At 37.6% G+C, this 21,807-nt stretch overlaps 1 protein-coding gene across 3 annotated transcripts in view; it reads left to right on the top strand.

Moving 5' to 3' along the window:
* Positions 1-21,807, top strand: part of ANKRD28 (ankyrin repeat domain 28) — a 122,532-nt gene that overhangs the window by 35,292 nt on the left and 65,433 nt on the right. Inside the window, exons 1-2 of one of the 3 annotated variants that reach the window (XM_030445822.1) lie at positions 7,548-9,181; positions 10,279-10,362. In XM_030445822.1, the coding sequence (XP_030301682.1) occupies positions 9,065-9,181; positions 10,279-10,362 (201 nt within the window). In that variant the 5' untranslated portion in view covers positions 7,548-9,064. Of the gene's footprint in view, positions 1-7,547; positions 9,182-10,278; positions 10,363-21,807 lie in introns of those variants that run through there. The other 2 variants (XM_008494242.2, XM_030445821.1) reach the window with 2 other exon arrangements.

Here is a 21,807-nt window from a genome sequence, read left to right as displayed (position 1 = left end):
TGTTCCTAAATGCTGGTGGAGCACTCCCAACCACTGCTCGTTTTGGTCATGTGGGAATTCCATAGGAATTTCAGAGAAACATATAAAAGCAAATAATTTGTAACCATGGCAACTTACCCACAGTGATTCATGTGGCTGGTGACATAAAACTGTGAAAGCCCTCTACTAACTGGAATAACTGACTTGACTTTTCTGCCTAAATTCTGTAAGGTTTATGGGTTAAAAATTTAGTCTAGGAATTAACTTCTCAAGTTTGTAGGAGTCTTGTAGAACACTAGGAATTCTGCTATATTTTTATATGGCTGCTTGCTACTGTTCTTAGCTGCCAAAATGAAAACTGGTTTTATGAACCCACATGTCTTCCATAGCTTCATATGCTCCTAGACAGATTTAGGTCTCTGTTCTTTCTACATCACTTGGAACACAAAATGGTGTGAAAACAAATTTGTTAGCTGATTAATTTTATAGGGAAAAGAGAAGGTAGAAAGGAGGAAAAACGCACACCTGTGTTAAATTAAAGAACGATATTGGGTGGAATAAACTTGATGTGACTTGTAACAGGGTACCTGATTTGTCTGTCATCGCAAGCTCCTGAAACGTGCTGCAATGATTACGTATGCCTTCATTTGTAGTGGACCTAGTTGTAGGATCAGACTGGTAATTTGTGATAGGCAGCAGAACAGCACTTAGGTGTAAAAATCGACCTAACATTTGCTTCTTCAGAAGCTTGGCAGTATGGCATTCCAGCAGAGTTATAATGAGGAAATGATAAACTTCATTCCAGGTTTCTTGGCTCCAGCTAGAATTGCTTAATTCTCAGTCTCGGCACCAGCACTGTCCAGTGCTGAATCTGGGCACGTTGCTCTGTGCTGCCTTTCCTTTAAGGGGGTTTCCAAGCCTTCAACAGGAGAAAGTTAAGAAGAAAAGGAAAGTGAGGATAAAGGTTATTGCCCTGTAGCCCTTATAGCTAAAGAAGCCCAAGTAGCTAAAAAAGCCTCAGTTGAAAAGCTGACTGGCCCTACAGACCAAATGTGATGTGTTCCTGATTGTCTGCTGAAGTAAAAGCGGTTTGGTAAAAAAAACAACAGAAAAACCACATCCGAATCCAGAGAAGTTGGAACTTGTTCTCTTTTCATGTAACAGTGAAAGATCACAGGCTGTTTGTTTGGTTTTCTTTGGTATTTTTATTAAGCAGCTGGTAGCTGAGAATTGCTTCTTTTCCATGGAATACAGGCATAGGGAGTTGGTTTCAGTGCATCAGAGCAAGAGGAAGCTGTTAATCCAGCTATGCCATGCTTTAGAAAGCCCAAAAGAGATCTACTGATATTCAAGAGTGCAGTCTCTGAGGGGCCTGTGTTGATCTTGTGCCTTACAGCATCTGTCTTTCAAGCCCAGACCACACACTGTATTTGCAAGCATCAGAATACTTGCTGAAGAGGGAAAAGCAGGGCCATTGTATGGTGAAAATAAGACAATGTTATGTTGACCTTTTGTGATGTGGGTTAGGATTTTTTTTTAAATAAATAACGAGATTGATTTTTTTCCTATGCAGAAGCAGTATTGCAGGAAGAAATTTTCTGAGGGGAAATAAATATAATCAGCATTTCCTGAGCTCATCTTTAGAGCATGAATATGGATCAGTAGAAAAATAGATCAAAGGAGATGTACTAATTCTTCACAGTGTATGCATGTGCCCACATGCCCAAAGGGAATTCTCTTAGTTGTTTTACCAGCTGCCCTAATACAATTTAGTAGGATCATGTTGTAGTTAATTTAGAAGAGTGTGTGTACTATTGATATAAACACTTTCAAGGCAATGTCATAGATGATATAAAACCAAGATTGGCAATTCTGCAGACATTAATTTGCTGCAGCCAAGCTACCTTTATCTGTTTCTTCTCCTTGGGAAGATGATATAGCATTGCTTCCTGAAGCATCAGGCTGTCAGTGCCAGCTGTGACAGGGGGTTGGTGGCTTTCAGTGTCTCTGGGTTCTTATTTTAACTCTGCTACTGCGTTCCTGCCCAGTCTCACCTCCCAGCAACTGGCTGGGTAGTCCTGAGAAAGGAAAATTGACATGTGAAAGAGCAAACAGGGGCTACTGAGACCCAGCCTTTGATTTTTGTTTCCTTCAATTCTGCTTTTAGAGCTCGCATGCACAGCTGAGATTGCTGCCTTCAGTAATTATTCCTGAAAGGATACTGTGGTTATTATTTTAACCGGTGTGATTTTCAGGGCCAGAAAACAAAAAATGGTCTCAGATGGAAGGAAGTATGGAGGCCAGAAGTATTGCCTATAAGCAATCTGTGAGCCTTGCTTTTCATATTATATAAACCTTTTTTAAAAGCTGTCATACTTGCAAAAACCTTTTAAGTCTGCAGCTAATAGTTGTGGGATTGTGTGGGTTCAACAAATGCTGAAGTGTTTTGCCTTGTTCTCCCTTTGACTGAGCTGATATTTTGAGGTATCTTCTCCATTTTCCAACAGAAGCCTTCTGTCACTTACCTTCTTCCAAAAAGAAAAGTTGCTCTAAAGCCATCCCATCTCTTGTCCAAAACCCACAACACGCTACCTGAAGTGGTTTCTCTACATCTATTTATATATCTCTGTGCATGCAGAATTATCTTATACATCAAAAACATGTGGATAGGTATATCATCCTGTGGTCTTTCTTCCCTAGAGAACAAGTTGGTTTGACTTCTGCTTTATTTTATAAGACTGACAATTCCACCATCAGACGCATGGTTTTATTTAGGAAAGTTGTTGCATGTAATGGTTGCCTTCCCTTTCAGTCAGAAGGCAGGGAGGTGGCTGCTCTTGGATGAAGCTGATGAATCAGTAGGAGCCCACAGCCAGAGCACGTACACTTTTTAAATATAAACTACCTTGACAAGCTGGAGTCAGACCAGAGGACTTTCTGCTACTGTTTGCTAAGTCTGGATTGTCAGTTTTGATTACACAGTTGTATACAAAAAGAGCCCCAAAAGAAAATTGCCAGCGAAGTTAAATCTGGCCTTAATAAAAAAGGAACTGTCATGGGTGACATCCCAGCTAGAAAATTGTGATGGAAGATGCTGTTCCTCCAGATTTCCACTTTCTTCGAAGAGAACTAGAACTTGCATTTGCTTTTCTGTTTTTAAAGAATGTCTGTGCTCAGTTTGTTTGGGGCTTTGTTTTTTGGTTTGTTTTGTTTTGTTTTTTGTGTTTGGTTTGGTTTGGTTTGTTTTTTGTGATGTTGTTTTGTTTTCCTGATTGCTAGATTCCAGAAAATGTGCAAGAAGTCTTAAACAGAAAAATGCCTAGTAGACTCTTAGAAGGTATTTTAATGCTTTTTGATCAGATGGTTTTTCTGAAGTATTTTAAGAGGTTACAGTTTGATTAAGTGTGCAAATTGAGTTTACATCTCAATCATAAACAGATGTTTTATATTATTATCTTTTGTATTCTTCTCCAATAATGAAAAGTTAGAATGAGTGCCCGGTTATTTTTCTTCTTTGTCATACTTGGTTCTCAGTTTTTGCTGAGATGTCGGTTCAGTTACTGGATTTTATTAATTGCAAAGTCTTCATTCAAATAAAATACTTGACTACATAAAACGTTAGATTAATAGGGCCTACGTACTTACATGAGAGAAAAACTTAAGAGCTGCCTGTGGTATCTGGGAGGTGCAAGCAAAGTTATCTTGTGTGTTCTTGGAAGCAGAAATGTGGAGTCCTGAGATTAGAACTATTTTTTTTTTTTTCCTCTGCATCCCAGCTGTGCACATGCTCTGGAATAAACTGAGAAAATTGGGAAGAAAGGTAGTAATTTCATGTTGCCTTAAACCATTTTCTTTCCTGACTCCACCTCATTCCCTCAGGAGTGGGGAGGAAACAGCGGAGGAGTTCAGATGAGTGACTCACAAGTCTTCTAGAAGTGTTGTAGCTTATATTCATGGGTGATGCTGAACACTCATCTCCATCTACATGTGGGCAACACTTTAGTAAATATTCTAGCTAAATTATATAAAAATCTGCTTATACTGGGACATGCCTATGTACTTACAGCTGTAGGTATTATAAATAATATTTGTCTTCTGAAAAAATGCATATATTAGGTCTTTTTTTGCAGAGCTGATACATATTGTTTAAAAAAATAGCTCATAAGACATACTTGACACTAATTTTTTTTTTTATTTTTACTGCAACATAAGAGAACAGTTTCTTTCCTTTCCTGGGCCCTGAATTATTCAAAATACTAAATTAAACCATTTGGATTAATCTCAGCCCAAATAAGACTTGGTAAATGCTGACTGGCATGAGAGAAATATTTATTTGGGTAGGTTTGTTGATACTGAGTGTGCTTCAGTGAGGTTTTTGGTGTTAGCAGTGCTGCTACAGCCTTCTGCTCATCAGTTTCTACAGGAAAGGGTAAATCTTTAGAAAAGGTTGCTGTTTTTAGCTGATTCAGAGTTCATGTTTTTTCTGTCTGGTATAGACATGGCTGCTGTCACCCATGTTTTAACCTTCATGTTGCATTCTTGTAATATATTCTTTTTATGTTCACCCATGAAAGGTTCTTGGAACTTGGTTTAGGTAAAGGCAAGTGTAGTTTGAAAACACTTTTTCATTTGCAAAAAGGCTGTCAAGTCAACACAAGCTTTTTTTTGGCGTAAAAAATAATATCCTCACCATTTTCCACTTGAAAATTCTTTTTATTCTCTCTCTGGTGCACCCCTTAAAATTTTAGAGTTAAATACAGAGATAATACTTTGCTAACAATTGGGTATTGTGGAGATAATCAGACAGGCCACCCCAGATGTGGCATTCTCTCTTCATGTCAGGCCATTTTCAACTCCTTTCCTAGTACTCATTTTATAAGGTTTCTTACCAGGCATTTGAAAATCATATTTGGGAAAAAATGGATGCTGATGACGTGGTGTCTTCAGTATTTTAAGTTTTAATAAGATAAATTGAAAAGGTTTTTCAAGAGATGCATTGTTCTTTCTTCAGACCTTAACAAAAATCCATTATGATTCCTAAATTCAATTGGGGAGAGGAGGCTTAAGTTATTCATCTTGAATTTATTCTGCTTTCATTCTCTGTTACTATTACCTCTTGTCCTGCACTGAAATTTACAAGTCTAGATAATGTGCTGAAAATCTGAAGCCTTAGTTTGGTTTCTCTCAGTAGAATTATGAACTTCAGCTTTTGGCTTTCAGAATAGCTGTTTGGTAGCATCAGAAACTTGTATTTTGCACAGTGGAGGATACGTTGGATAGTTTTTCTGAAGCTGAAAGAAGAGATGTTTGGAGATGGTGTTTGCATTGAGCTGAAGGGGGTGAGAGGGGGAAGGATTGGTCTTTTAAATAGCCTCAGGGTGCTAGTTCATTGTAAGCAAAAATTAAATGTTTCTAAAACTGGGTTGTCCCTTGATTATGTAAGTAATTGCACACACACATATTCCTAGTGTGAGTAGGGTTTTTTTTTCTGCTTACTTACACAGTTCAGATTGCTATCAAGATCAATAGAATATTGACTCAGTTGGTTCTCATTCTAATGCAGCCTTGATGTATTACTGGCTTTTAACTCTTGGACCGTAGTATGGCACCATTCAAAAAATAGTGTTATACAAGCTATGTTACCTTGCTTTTGGAAATAAATTATATGTACGATTTCTAGAATTACAAGAGTAGCTTTAAATATTCTTAACTCAATTTTCAGAACTGTGTATGGAGTCCTATACTATTTTAAGGTAACTACTTAGAGCATTACTTTCAAAGGTAATAAATTGACTATTTTCAGATTATTTGAACTAAACTGGATGTTACCTTTACCTAGCAACATGTCCAGTTGGTAATGCCAAAGAAAGCATATGGAACCCTTAGCATTTGCTTGCTATGTAAATGTACTGACTCTAAAAAAAACTTCATTTAAACTAAACACACAGGCTTGGCTAGAAAACTCTTACGTAACAAGTGTGTGTGTTTATAGTATTAAATCCAAGTATGCATTTTGTCATTGTACTTGCAACTAGACTTAAAGTCCTTTTTTTTATTTTTAAAATTTTTTTAATTGATTATTTAGTTACTCAAGTAAGCTACAATATCTATAATGTAGGGCATCTTACACAAACAGAAAGCAAAATATATTCTAGGTTGTGGTTGCTGTATTCCTTAGCAGTCAGTAGGGTGTTGCAGTAGATGAGCCTTGAGGATGTCCATCTTTTTATTCAAAAGGTTTTGCGGTGACCAGGAAGAACACATTTCTCATGTGTGTTCATGTGAGTCTGTGTTGCTTGTTTTCAATAAATGGTTGAAATGCTAGAAGAAAGCAGTGTAGTGTACAAGCCATTGGTTTTTCATAATTAAGACCAAAAGTATGAAACTGCAAAACAACTGGACTCACATAAACAGAATATAATTATAAAAATGTTTGTTAGCCACATGCTGTAAATGAGAAATTTACTTGGGAAATTTAAATCTAAAATTTCATGGTGAGTCTGAAACTGGTGCTGTATTCTGCCAGGTCAGCACTCCTGGGCTCATGAGCCTCAGGCTGAGGTACAGGATTGCATGTATAAAATCCTTCACCTGCAAACTGTCTGGAGGTGCATGCTAAGCAATTTATTATGATGCAGCGTAGCTGCCATAGACATGATTTCAAAGCAGTGGTGATGCTTTTCCTGCCTGTGGTCCCCAAAGGTTGGGAATTCAATATGTCTGTTAAGATCCAGACCATTTAATACACCACTTAAACCTGTCTTTCTCTCTTCTCTGCCTGGATTCATAGGTAAAACCTGAGTGCATATGCTTTCTCTAAGGGCTAGGAGCTTGTTCACCATTGACAAATCCTGATCCTACCAGCCACTGGAGGACAAAACCCCTCCCTCTGTTGCTGTAACACTGAAGCTTATCCAGCAAATTTGACAGAAGCCATTTACATAATACACCCACAAGCCAGCACGATTCAGGCAGATTCAGGCTGATATATATATTCAGCAGCTTGTAAGGCTTTATATATTTTTATTATGTTGTAGCATGATAGGAATGTTATTATAGTTAAATGACAGTGCAGGTGTTTTTTTCCAGCTGAGGGTGTCTATCCTAATTGCAAAAAAACATGGGTTTGGTTGCTAATAGTTGGCCTTTTAATAGTCAACTGGTCACTTTCAGAGAAAATTTATTTTCACTTAAATTTTGGAGTATTTATGTGGGGACTTCCTTGTCTTAAATGAGTTAAGGAAGGGACTGTTCTGCTGCTCTGACCAGAGCCATATGAAAGCACTTAAAATGCTGGAATTGTTTACTGCCTAAGTTGTTGTTAGTCAGCAGAGCCAGTACACCAGATTTCTTTGCGGCTTTCAGTGGAAAATATTAAACAGTCGCTCTTTCTCCTGTTACTTGATTTTTACATTTTCATCTGCCTTACTCACAGAACTGGCATAGGCATAGCTTCGAGGACTGCCCTCCTCCCAACTTAAAAAAAAAAAAAAAAGTGGCTGGTTTTTTTTTTTTTTAAATATATTTTTGCGTGCCAGAGGAAGTTGCATGGGAGCAGTGGTGGGGCTGTCTTGGTAAGTGTGACATGTGAGCATTACTCTGCATTTCATCCCGCCGGGCTGCAGTCGCCGCTCACCCTCCTGCCGCTCGGTGGGAAGTGGGAACGCTGCTGCCGTGCCGGGGGTCTGTGCTCATTCCGCCTTTAATGACGGGGCTGGGACTGCCTGGCTGTTTTTCTAAATTTGCGAGGCTGTCTGCTGATTGTGTCACTTAATTCGTCACGGCAAAAAACCTGATAAGCAGAAGCTCCAGCTGAAGAGGAGAATCAGGTTGGCACAGTGACAGATGTTTGGATAAAGAAGTTGGCTCAGAGAAGATGTACGGAGTCTGATTTTTATTTTTTTTTTTTTCTAATTTTTTTTCCGCTTCTTTCCTCTTCCCCTCAATCTGAATGAAGACTATCATGGGAACTGCATTCAGGCGGTGATCAAAAGAAACACTTGAGTGATGAACTGCTTTTGCAGAAGAGGTCTGAGGCAGTAATTTGAGCTTTTTGTGTGCGGTAGCGAGCTTGTTTTGCTGGAAGCATTCTTTCCTCCCCGGTATTTCTGCCTGACGCTTTCCCTGATGAAGAGAAGCCACAGCTACTGCCCGTGATGGAAGAATGAACTCTCAGCATTGCTTGTGTCCCTGAGAGGGTAACGCTGTCTGCCTTGCTGCCTTTTGGGGAGGCCGGATTCAGCCGGCAATATTATTCAAGGAGTTCATTGTCCCTGTGCTCTGACTCATCACGTGTAAATGTACTGCAGCCGTGCTGTACATTGCAGAGGTTTTTTTTCTTCAGGTTTTTTTTTTTTTTTTTTTTTGGATAGGGAAGAATTATTTTCCTCTAAGCAGGTCCTGAGTAACTGCTGGAAAAGAGATGCTTTTTTCTGGCCGGAGTGTTTTTGACATTGAGAAAGGAAGCCATAGAGTGACGGGATGATCCGAAGTCGCGTTTATTTTCAGTCACCAGAAAGCCTGGGAGGATTGATTTAAAACTGACCTTGCAGGAGTGGGTATAGCTCCGTCCGTCTCTCGTGGGGCAATTGTTCCTTCTTCAGTCCTGCCTAGGACAGTGTGGTATCTTCTGCAACAATGATTTCACTGTGGGGTTAGAAGGACTACGTGGAAGTTGTGACAGTAGCAAAGACAAATCTGCTTGTGAAAGGACAGCTGTGTGCCACAGAGAGTGTTGTTTGGATGGAACTGGATCTTGTGATATTTTTATCAGCTGTTTCACAGTTTCATTATTGTGGTTTCGATGCCCAAGGGAAATTTTATTTTTAAAAGAGCGACTTTTTTTTTTCAGCATTGTCTTGAGCCTCTCAGGGTGTTGACATCTGAAGAATGAAGTGTAAGAGGGGACTGGAATGTCCTTTTTTTAAATGCTAATACACCAGCGGTGGCGCTCACACGATTGTGAGGGTGTGTGGAACAGGTGAAAGGATTTCCTCTATGGTCCCCACTGTGATACCTGTGGTCTGGTTCCAAAAATACAGCTGCTGGCATTTTTTGTTTGCTTTTGCTTCCTCAAACGGATCGAATGAGTCGAGTCTGTATTGTTGTTTTGGAGGAGGAGGAAGATGAATGTCCCACATTTATTTCCAAATTACCTCAGGAAAATATATATTTACGTCCACCACCCCCTGGAAATGTGCTGGTAAGGCATGCTGTTTGTCAGCATATTTCCTGCTTATAATACTGATGCAAGTACTAATAGTGAATTTCCTAAGATTAACATGAATATGCATAATGTTGCAAGAAGACAAGGTTTGTGGTAAAAACTGCCAGTACTAAAGAGGGGAAAAAACCTGAAATAGTATTTGGAAGGGCTCTTTTTCTTTATGTTACTTTTATTTATGGTGAACACTTAACAGATCTCGGCTCTTGTATACAAGCAGAAGATTTCTAGAGGGCTTGGTAAGCTGGATTTGAAGTAAATGCTTTTTCCCCACTCAACCCCTTGGTCCTCAATGATACATTTGTGCAGTACTACTTTAGAAACTGATGTAATCACTGTATTGCAAAAATATGCTGTGTTTATTTTGAGAACTGATAGTATACATTGTACATGAAGCAAGAGCAATTCTAAGCTAAAATAGAAAATAGCATAAGTCATAAGCTAGGTGTAACTGTAAGATTCAAGTTACAACTTTCTGGAAATGATCAACACTGGCGACTGTGCTTTTATTGCTTTAAGTTATTTTATTTTGTCAAGTTACTGACTTGCTACCATACATCAGCAGCTTTTCTTACTTACTAAGAAATCTTGCTATATTTAGCAATAGATGTGTGTGAGTGTGAATTTGTTACCGTGCTTTTCTGATGCACTTTGCTTTCTCACTCTGAACAGGTGAAAATCTTTTGGTAGCTTTAATCACTTGCTAATGTAAAAGGTGTTTGTTTGCTTATATGGCATAGAATTTGTAGCATGTAACAACAGACCTGATTTCAGTATGAAGAGTTCTCTTTTCAGCTGTTATAAGGCAGTCTTCTGCTCCCTCCCTCCCCCCCTCCCTCACCTCCCTCCTTATTTTCCTAATACTTAATTGACTTACAGTATGTGTGTGCATTTGAGGCTTTTAAAACTTGGGAATTTCTTCAGTTCTAAATACTGTCACTGGTTTCTTTATTTTACTGTCTGGGATGTTTTATGTTGTCATCATCCTGCTTGTGTTATGTGTTAAAAAATGTTATGTGTATCACTAAAAACTAAAATGGAATTATATTCTAAGATGTGATTTTTCTTCATTTCAGCCACCATTGGTTCAAGCTATATTTAATGGAGATCCTGATGAAGTTCGAGCACTGATATTTAAGAAAGAAGATGTTAATTTTCAGGTAAAACTAAATATCATTAGTTTTGAATGCATCTTAATTTTATTTTGTTACAGCTTACTGCTGTAGTAATCTCTATAAAACTTCACTAATTTGTGAGCTGTAAATTTTAATGCTTTCATGTAAGAGGTGAAGTAAAGCTTGTACATGAATTTAATACTGGGAAGGAAGAGTTGAGCTTTGTAGATTTGTGTTGATAGTAAAGATCTCATTCAGTATTCCTTTCAAATGGTAGTTCAGCAGTGCTTGAATAATAGAATTTATTTTTTTTGTACAGTTGCATCAGATTTTCTAAGAAGTTAGACTGGTTAAATGTGACGCTATATATACTTACATATAAAAAATTAAATACAGCATATAGTATACATTAGACAATTGTAGGAAAATAGTCTGCAGTTCCAGTAGATGGGTCCAGTAGATTTTAAAAAGGGAAGCCTAATGATTATATTATGTAAAAATGAGAAATTTTGTTTACATGTACTTTTTATGGTGCTGTGAACTCAGACACTGCAGAGTTAAAAATTATAGTGAAATAAATTGAGTTTGTTCTACCAGATGAAATTCAGCATGCAGTTACTGTAGTTGCTTTCTACTAAAAATTCTGATATGCATGTTTGACACTAAATAAGATAATCTAGCATAAACTCATCACATTGATTAGAAATTGTTTTGGTTGTTAAAGCAGACTGACTTACACCATTTAGGTATTAACACTGTGAGAATGTATTTCTCTATTTCTCCTCCAAATGCATCAGAACAAGTGATGCTAAAAAGCAGAGATTAACATCTAGGTGCTACATAGTGGCAAGTGTAAGTCCATCAGAATTGTTTGGACTTTCTTCTTGAAAGATGTCGACCAGAAGCAAATACTTAATTAGGTGTGTGTATTTTGACACATAGGAGCATTCTGCAGTATTTCTGTCCAATAAGGCCAGCTGAAGTGTAAGGCAGCCCTTCTACTCTCTTGAAGAGATTGAGTAGGACCCTGCATAAATAAACTTGCTGTTAAATCTAAACTTTTGGCAAGGTTGGACTTTTTTTTTTTTTCCTCTTCTTTTTCAGTAGTTTTGCATGTTGTTAAGCAAGATTGTAGGACAGATTATATAAAATTGAAAGGCTTTCTGTTTAGTTATGAGAACATTAGTTGTGTATCCTCCCAGTCCCTTCATATTGACATGCTGGTTACATTGCCATTTTTATTTTTAAAAGCTGATTAGTCTATATTGTCTCATTTATATTCCTGACTGTAAGTCAGATTTAGCATTCGTATCTAGAGTGCCTGCAAAGTGAAGTTAGTATCTTTCTGCTTTTTAAATTTTTTTTTTCGTTTTGTATTATAAAAGCCTCTGCTAGATTTCAGTCTGTATGTGGCAGTGGTTTGGTTTTGTTTTCTGTTCCATCCCAACCAAGTCTTGGCAAGCAGCTCCCATAAATCCAAACTCAGCAGAAGTGCTTAAATAGAAAAAGCATGTAATGGTTTGATGTCTTTGAAGACGGTTTACTAGACTACCAGGTAGATGCAGTGAAGAAAAATATTGTAAGTACAATATTAAGGCTATGGGGAGGTTTATATTTCACATCTTTTTTTTTTTTATTATTCCGCTCCCTTTAACACAATATGTGTGCATCTTAGAGTAGTATCACCCAAGGTGTATTTAAAATCCATCCACAACAAATATGCTGTTTTTTCCCAGGCACCTTCTTCAGCATAAGCAGATGCTTATCACGTGACTGTTCTTTCCTACCTAGTCTTGCTGCAGCATTTAATATTACCTTCACATAAATCCCTTAAAACATTTTATTGGGACTAAATGAGCACATAAATTCTCCCACTGTTGGGCAGAAATGAAGTAAACTGCCTGCTAGATGTTTTGTATGTGTCCGTGTGTGTGTGTTTGTTTTGTTCTTTTCCTTGTTTTATTTTTTGTTTTGTTTGCTGTGTGTACTTGACTGGAGATAATATATTGTTAAATAGTCCAGTTGCAAAGTTGTGCCCTTAGTTATATGTTAATAAAGCAGTGTGAAGAGCAGGGGAAAAGTGAAGTGGTTATATATATCTCCTAATAAAGAGAAGGATCATGATAAACTGTTTTGACCGTTGTGGATTGTATGAGACAAGTGTATATTTTTTTTTCCATTTTGGTATCCAAGTACTTCAGTACAGTTGTTTGAATTCCAGAGTCATTCCCTCCAGTGCCTCTGCAGAGTCTTTTTTCCCTCCTCTCAAGAGCTACTAATTATTTTGCATTTTATATTCTAATAGTTGAGATTCCTTCCTTCCTCCCTTCCCCTGAGCTATAACTGGAGACGTAGCAGAGTTCTGCAAATTTATTTTGCCCAGAAGTGAGCTGAAGATAGAGCTGTTGTAGGACTTTGTTGTGATAGTGATGTTCTTCTAGGAAAATATTTAGTGTCTTGATGAAATGTGAGTGTTTTTTCTCCTCCTATTATAATCCATCTTAGTTTACCTTTTAACTTTTGGGGTGTGGTATCTTTAATATTAATCATAATTGGTTTAATACTCTTTAAAAGTGACATGAGTTGCGTATTTGTATTTGGCTGCCTAAACCTAGGCTGTGGTAACTAGTATTTTGCACATAGGCAAAGGTTGTACTCAGTTTGGGCTGTGTTGGAGAATTAATCCTAAAACAGGTTGTGTCTTCTACCCCCTAGTGTTTTTATTTAGAAAGATTCTGAGAATGGTGGCCTTTGCTAATGAGTTGCTGGAAGAACATTGTTCTCTGTTCCTGATACACCAAGCCTTCTTGAGTCACAGTCTCAGTCTAGATTTAGAAAGTATGTATTGTATTCTGCTCTGTATTTGTAATCTTTTGTGAAGAAAGAGCAAATTCAATTCATCCCTAGCTGCTTAAACTATGGTTAGAAGAGGCTTGTGTTCTCTGCAAGTTGGAAGTGTGCAGGATTTTTATAGGCAAAACTGATTGATAGGAACTTTGATCAAAAGAACTGCTTGAAAAGTGAACTCTCTTGAGCTTCCATTAAATGGAAAAAATGGGGGGAAGGGGTTGCTTCTACCACCCTCTGGGAACCGTGAGAAACTGTGGCTGCTTGTTTCACATGGCTCTTGCTATCTTGCTATGCTCTGTCTCTGTGTGTGTGTATATGCTCTTTTTTTTTTTTTTTTTTTTTTTTAAATCATCCTGAGCTTTTAAGACTTATTAGTAAGGAAAATCTTGTAATCTTGTGTGATAACTGACACATTTAGTATCTCCTTACTAGTTAAATTAGTTAATTTCCTTCTCTTGCTGATTGGATTAGTATGGGTGGTGTGAATTTTTTGTGCTTTTTAGTAGTTAGTTTTAGCTACCTAATGATTTCAGCATTGCCTTTTATAAGGCAGGATTTGTTTTGGGTTTTAAGAGTTGAAGGCCTATTAACTAGTGCAAACTGTGCCATTTCTGTTTGTAAGCATAACTTCTATGAAGTATGTGCACTTTAAAAGGTCATGAAAATAGAATATTTCATCTCAAGTATTTTTAATAACATAATTTTGTGGAGGGATTGCCAGCTCACTGGCCAAAATGATTTAAAGGCTACAGGTCCGACTATTGAGATAATTGTTCAAAATCAGAACAATTTTTCCTCCTCTTAGACCTATTAGGATAGTATTTCTTGCCATGAGAATTGATACTTCAGGTAACTGAATATGCAGTTCATATAACCCAATTGCACTTGAACTTAGCCAAGGGGTTAAACATCTGATCCTCTCTGGAACTGGTGTCAATGTGCCCCTTGCTCTTTTTACACTAAAGCCAAACAAGCACTCTTTTTGGAGGAATCACAAAATCACACAGATCTCTCCCAATGGTCGAAAGTGCTCACTGCTCCTGTTTAAAACAGTCATATTGGCATATGTGATAAGTGACATAAAGATGGAACACCTGTATTTTACTGCTTATGTTTTGTGAGATTAAAGTAGATTTAAACTGGAGCATATGTTAAAGCTGTTTTCTGTACGAGTTTGTGGAGCTTTTTTCCCCAATGCAAAATATAAGATGGGAAAATGAAATTTCACCTACTGTACTGATGACTGCAGCAGTCAAGGTTATCTGTATAATTTCTGTTCTGCACTACTGGACATCCAGGGCAGCTCTTGATTTATTGGGCCTTTTTTATAGTAAGTAACCAAAAAATAAAATAAAAGCTCACCTGTGCTACTCTTTTGGGAAGAAAGGAAAAGAGAAGAAAACGAAAGCATAGAACCAAAAGAATCTTGTTTGCCCTCCATGCCCTCCACCTGCATTAGATAGCAATGAAGTGGTGCCTGTAAATCCCAAGCCTTGTTTTGGGGACTGGCAAGGATATCAGCTGGCAGCACCAGTGTGCTAGGGACAAAGTGGAGGGCTAAGTGTGTGTATCTGACTCAGTTACTCTGATTAGTAGGGTTGCTGTGTGAATTGATTATTTTCAGTAGAGGTGTGGGCTCCCTTCCTGGCCCTTAACAGATGTGGGTTTGCATAACTTCTTGTTTGTGTTCTTTGCGTAGTAGGAGAATGTTGCTGGATGTCATACAAGGGTAACATGTGATGGCTTAATTGGCCACCTCTTAATTTTTTAATTCATTTTATCCTGCAGGTCATTGCATTGACTGAAAGAGGAGGAAAGTTGGTTTGTTAGTCTAGTCCAGGACTTAGAATCATGAAATTCAGGTTCAGGTTTGAAGGGACCTTCAAGATCATGTAGTTCCAACCCCCTTGCATGGGCAGGGATATCAAGTTACTCAAAGCCCCATCCGACCTGGCCTTCTCATACAGCACTATATCTGAGTACCAGGAGAATTAGATTGAGGGTCTCAAGTATCCTAGTAACTTAGGAATTAATAATGAAAATCAAAGTGCAGTTTAAAAATGAAGGAAGATTCTTTGTGATGCTGGAATTCATCAGTAAAGTCCTAAAAGAGGCTAAAGAGGTACATGAAATGTAATGGTAAAATAGGTAAAATAGGTAATGAATGTGTGATATCCATCTTTATACTTAAATCAAAGTGGGTTGAACTGTTGTAGGGTAACTGTTTTGTTGGAGTTTTTTTACAGACTTGAGAGTGCAGTTTAGAATAGAGAAACCTGAATTACTTAGATGAAATATGACCTAGATGAAATATGAAAAATGTAGTAGAGTTCAATGATCTGATCTTAAAAATAAATTCTGTATCAAGTGTATTAAAAGGTCTTGTTATGTGGAAAACTGTAATTGCTGTCTAATTCAGGAATCACACAACTGAAAGAAGTCGTTCGGAGCAGGTGGATATGTGGTGCTTTTCAAACAGCAGTGGTTCATCTGTGTTTCTTTGATATTGAGGGGGTTCAGAGAGGCTGTTTTTGACAGGGACTGGAAATGGTTTTGAAAGTAGTAGTTGAAAACTTTCACAGTTTTTCAGAGATTTGCCTGGACCAGGTAGAAGCAATGGAAAGACAGGTGTCTCCAAATCATACTCTTTTCCACTGTAGGAATATTCTGACTATTAATCAGAGAAGTGTTGGGATGTTTTGCTATGGTTTGTGATTTGCTCCACCTGGAATATGCTTTCAGGGAAATAATTTTCCAGGCCAATCCATCCATAACACCTCTTGTTACTTAGATAAAGCTTCTGGCAATCAGACCAAAAGCTACCCTGTGGCTTTTCTATCTAAACTGGTGAGAAAAAATAATAGTTAAAAACTAACATCATGTAGCAAAGACTAAGTATGAATTGTGCACAGATTTTTAACTCTTCAAGTGTTTATGAAGAGGTGAGAGATAATGGGTTTGCTAACTTGGTAGCTATTTTGTGGGTTTCCTGCAGGCAAAGTAGACCATTTCAATAAAGGACTTTATTGGCAGCTGGAGCTGGCAATAGAAACTTGCACTAATGTATTTGGTACTATAAGCAGCATTTTATTGAATTCCCTGGCAGGACAGACTGTGCAGGCAACACTCTTCAGGAAAGAAAGGAATTAAACATGCAGAAAATAGTAAAATATTCCGAAGAGCACAATTTTTATGTGGTTTTTTTTAGCTACTATCTTAATACCTGAGTGGATGAACTTTTCTGTTCTTATTTGTGGTCATTGCTAGAGAGTTTCAATCTGGCATACATTTTATTTTGTTGTTTTTTTTAAAGTATCAGTCACATTTTACTGTGTATAAGCCTATGTGCTTATACACATACAAGTTATATGTAAAATGCGTGTGTATATATATATAATTTTAAAATATTATAGCTTATCTAATGTTAATGACAGTAAACATATAATGAATTGTAAGCAAGAACAGTCCTTTGAAATCACTGTAGGTGTTCAAAAAGCAAATAGAGCATTCCTGTATAAACAAATACTGAGAATCCTTCCAGTAACAATCCACTGCTGAGAAACACAGGCCTGGAGTCAGTGCAGCAGCTCTTGCCAGGAGAGCTTCTGCCTGGAACCCAGCTTGGGTGCCAGACCAGAGTGACAGATGTTTTGCTGGACAAAGTGGTGGGCAGTGAGACCTTGCAGAAGGCAGGTGAAGTTGTCAGGATGGGCATATATCACATAACAAGCTGATTTGCCTTCAGATACCTTTACTGCTCTTTATTGAAAGATTTTTATTACTCATCTGAATAACAATAACTGTACTTGGAACTGTACTACGTAACTTACTCAGAATAGGTCTTTAATAAGACTTCAAAGAGCTTTTGTTTTTAAGATAGAGGTTTTTTTAAATAGTTAATGGCTTTATTTGATTCTGTCTGTTTATATTTTGAATGAGGTATATGTACATAAGTTTTTTGTACAGGTGGGAGAGAAGAAAATACATAACCTCAGAGATTAATGGTAATGCACATCTCAGTCATGTTTGTCCACAGACATCTAATAAAATATGGCTTTAGAGCGAGACCCAGATCAATCTTTCTCCTTAAAATTTTGCTTGGACAATGTGCATGTCAATGCACTTCATTGCTTTATGCATCTTGCTCTTTGTACTTTCTACTAAACTTTCTTAATGTTTCCACTGCAAACAGGAACCTCAGTTTCCTGTGCAGCCATCCAGATGAAATCATGAGACTCTCATCATTTATACAATGTTCACTTCATTGAAATTTCTTTACATTTAAAGAATATCAGAAAAATTCTGCCAACAATCCAAAATTTTGGGAGAGCGTTTCTGGTGCTCTGCAAACAGGAGTAGTTTCTGACTGGTCAGAACTGACAGCATTTCCTCAGTTTTACCGTGGTGTGGAAGTGTCTTATATGTAAGGTCTAGGAGTTGATTTTAAGAGGGGTGTGATATGAATAGCACAGGCAAATCTGTGTGGTGTTTTCTTAACAAGATACAAAGTCAGCTTCTAAAAGAGTTGCTGTCTAACATGCTCAAGTTTTAATGAGGTGTTACAAGAGAGTAGATGGAGTTCTGCACCACCTTATGAGTATGTCCAGGGGTTATTTTTGTAAAGAATTAAGTCAGCTCTTGAAAACGTGAGTATTCATCTTATGTATCTGAAGGGATAAGAAGATACTGCTGTGAGGGATGAAGGGAAGTTTTTCTTATAGGACATCTTCCACTTCTAAGGGATCTGATATGAGGTTGTTTGATCTGTTGATCTGTAGCCTGACTGATGAGAGAAACAGACAACTTTGGAGACCTATTTCTTCCGAGTGTTGTGGAAACTTGTTGGAAGTTATATATTGTAAAGAATATCCACCAGCTACTCAAAGACGATTTAAATTCATAATGATGCAGTTACTTACTGTTACTTTAAAGTTGTGGGTTTCCTTTCATTAGTGTGGAATGTTTTTCGAGCATGTCATCTGTAATAAATAATCAGATATCTTACTTCCTTTTTAGTGGTTTAGAGAGTGAGTCCGGTTTTTCAGCCTCCATATGATGTGCATCCAAATAGTATTGAGTTCCTCTTCTGGTGTAAAAACAGATACAGAATGTTTTAAAATCAAATCTGTATAGTTAGGCATTTTTCTTCAGAATCAAAACTCTTAATGAGAGAACCTTGCCAGTCCAGAGAGGAAAATAATCCCTTGGTTCATGTAGATAACATTATTTAGCCTGTGCAAATTGAATTGTCACTCTTATTAGAGTGATACAAACCTTGATCAGAGTTAGGGAATAATCTAATCTCAGCAGATTGCTACTTTGTACAGTGTGTTCTGGGGCTGGTAGCTCTCATAAAGTTACCATTATAAAGGGTAGGATCTTCTGAAAAGAAGAGTGTGTTCACATGGCATGGTGCTGCCTTGTATGGGCAATGTGAAATACTCTGAGACTTCGTATGCATTAATATTGCTATGGTGTGCTACTTAGGCTAATATATCCTGCTTCTCATTAGGTCTTGTGAGCTCACCCTGTGCTATGCTAATATGGTTATACTGTTTGTTAGACTGGACAAACAAGCTTGGATGGCTGCATGGCAGTGTTTTTACCATATTGCTTGTACACGGAATTTGTTTTACAGTAATTGGAGATTTGACAGACAGGTTTTGTTTGGTCGTTGTTATTTCTTTCACATTTAAAAAAAAACAGTGCTGACATAGAGAGCTGCGGATAATTAGATCAAATCTAAATGTATTTCAATTATTTTGTACTTGGGTCTCCAGTGTGATTCTTAATAATAATGATTTTGTAGATCATGTCTGATTTGCCATGTTACTTTTAGTGATTAATGCTTAAGATTGTAACCTTCAAAGTGCAATTGAAATTCTACATTTCCTGCTGATTTTACAAAACAAGCCAGAAGCAAAGTCTTGAATAGTTAGAGCTTACTGGGGTTACTGCTGGCAGTTGCTCTGCCTGTCACAAAAAGGATTGGTATTTGAGAACAGAACATCCCCACTGAAAGAGCAGAGAGAAGTAAAAAGCCCAGTAGACTTAATGTGCATTAACTCCCGCATAGACTCAGTCCTTAAAGAATGCATTGTTGGTAACAACAAGATAGGGTTTGAATTTACTGATGTTTTGCAGTTATTTCTGGGTGAAAACTGTCTTGTACATGCAGTATACTTTTGGACAAGATAACTCTGTCCATGTTGAAAGTGATTAAAGCTGTCTTATGTATCCACTGCAGAATATCTAATGCACTGTCAGTAAAAACAATTATTTCTTTCATACAGTTTGGCCCTTTTACCCAGGCTCTACTCAAGGCAAATACATATTGTAGGTAGAGCTATCCCATAAGTGCCCAAGATGGAGGGTGACTGTGAGGTCTGGAAAGGCTCATACTGGTGTCAAGTCTGAGGACAAAGGAACTGGATGTTCCTTTTGCAGTAAGAGATCTCTGAGCCCTTGCTCAAAGGCATGCCCTAAAAGTTCAGAGACAATGTCTGTCTGGAATATGATTTTTTTCCTCAGGCCTATGATATCAGCATCTACCTTTCCATCTACAAAATAAGTGGAATTCTGTCCTCTTCACAGGCTTTAATAAAGTTCTACTTTTGTCGTATCCTTCCTGAATATTAATTTTGTTTCAGTGTTTATTTGCATGAAATACCAGTTATGTACGTAAGGTTATATGTAATTATGATAACTTAAGAATAAATTACATGATGCTAACTTAGTGTCTCAGAAGAGTGCAAATGTCTTGCTATAATTGCTGCTAGCTTAGCTCTTCCTGTAATAAGTCATCTTCTAAGCATATCTGCTAGCCACTTAGCCTAAGGAGCAGTGAAAATTAAATACTTTGATCCTAAGATTACCAGGAATTTTGATCTTCATTAGTAGAGGTTTTCTGTTTGGTTTCTTTAGTGATAGAGTTGGGGACTTTGTTTTCTGTTGCAGACACATTGTTGGGTGGAGATTTTTTTTGACTCTCTTGTCTTCAGAAGAGATAATGTTCTGCAAGACTTGGCTGACTGTCTCTGTATTAGCATAGATAATGTTTTATGCTATTTTGAGTCAGGAGTGCAGAATAGTGCAAGGGTCTCTTAAGAGATGGACTTTGTGTATAGCAGCTAGATGACCCTACTTTATGAAGGTATTGAACTTAACACACACAAACAAAACATTTCAGCTTACTCCAAGAGGAGGTACTAACATGAAAAGCAAAATCTGAAAAGCTAATCTCTTTCTGTCACCAAGATGATGCATTTAGTGAGATAGTTACCTGATTTAGATCAGACACGCATAGGGTTCTCATTTCAGCACGAGCCTTTGCCATGAAAAAGCCCAAAACCCCAGCTTTTCTGAACAAAAGTGTCATTGGCCCGAACATAATGTGGTGGATTTAAACTGGGATGGAGATGTGCATACCTTACCTAGTGTGGTGTGATATTTCACTGGAGCATAAACAGAGCCTGTATTGTACTGTTTTCTCCCTTGGCATATTTTCTTACTCATGTCCTCAAATATTACAGACAGATGACAGAGTATGATGAGGCAGCCACTGTCCCTCGTTCAGCCTGATCAACCAGAGCTGGCTGGGTTACGTAATGTGCTCCACATCACTCTGCTGTCATTGTGGAAGGTCCATCATTTTCATGTGCTGCTTTCTTTTTTTCAACAATAGTTTCAGATTTACTTATCATTTTTCTTATCAGCAACTCCACTGCAATTAAATGCTGGGAGCTATTTCTGCCATACCTATCAGGTGAAGGTTTAGAAATCACATTGCAATTGACTTGGCATTTGGGAAGGGCAAAGCCCCAATAATGTATTTTCTAATGGCATATAGTTTTGAATGCTATAGAGGGTTTTTTTGGGGTATGTTTTAATTTTAATTATAGGGTTTTTTTGCTGTTGGCATCCCTGTTCCCACCACCACCCCCCAAATAGTCTAGTATAGTAACAGTCCTGGCCCTAAAAGATGGTCTTTTTAAAGAAGTTAAGGGAAAAAATGCATCCAGAATGTCTCAGCTGTACTGTGAGATGAAGTTGCTTCTAACAAAGAGTAGAGAATAGCTCTTTATTTGTTCCATGTATTGGGCAAGAATTCAGTAGCCTTTATTAAGTGATAAATGGCACCAAATTCTTAATGTTGGAACTTCCAGTGAAAGAGAGCAGCTCACAAAACCTGCTCAGTTATTCAGGTCCTTATCCGATACCCAAATGGATGCTTGAGTTCACCCACAAGCAATCCTAGCAGTTGTGTAGACATTTTCATAGAGGCTTAGGTTCAGCTTTTCTTAAAAGCTGTGCTTGTTCTGTATGTGAGTTTGAAGAACCAAATTAGCCAGAATTACCACAGTGTTACAAAACCCACATGGGACATAAAAGTCGAAGGGTATGAGAAGACATCTATTTCCAAAAAGCACTCTTAACTTAGTGCTTTCAAAATACAAAAACTGAAGAGAGGTTTTTGAGATTACTTACTTGGAAGTGGAAAAATATACAGATGATTGCTTGTTTCAAAATACATCTTATGAAATACTTGACTACATTTATAAAAGTCTTTTTGCTGTGTACTTCTTCAGCTGTGAGAAGTAAGGATGCAGTGTCTATCAGAACACTACAAGCCCTTTTGTC

This window comes from Calypte anna, chromosome 2 (assembly GCF_003957555.1).
Source record: "Calypte anna isolate BGI_N300 chromosome 2, bCalAnn1_v1.p, whole genome shotgun sequence".
Classification (NCBI taxonomy): Eukaryota; Metazoa; Chordata; class Aves; order Apodiformes; family Trochilidae; genus Calypte; species Calypte anna.
The sequence above is the reverse complement of the archived record's forward strand: the minus strand, read 5'-3'. Positions and strand labels throughout refer to the sequence as shown.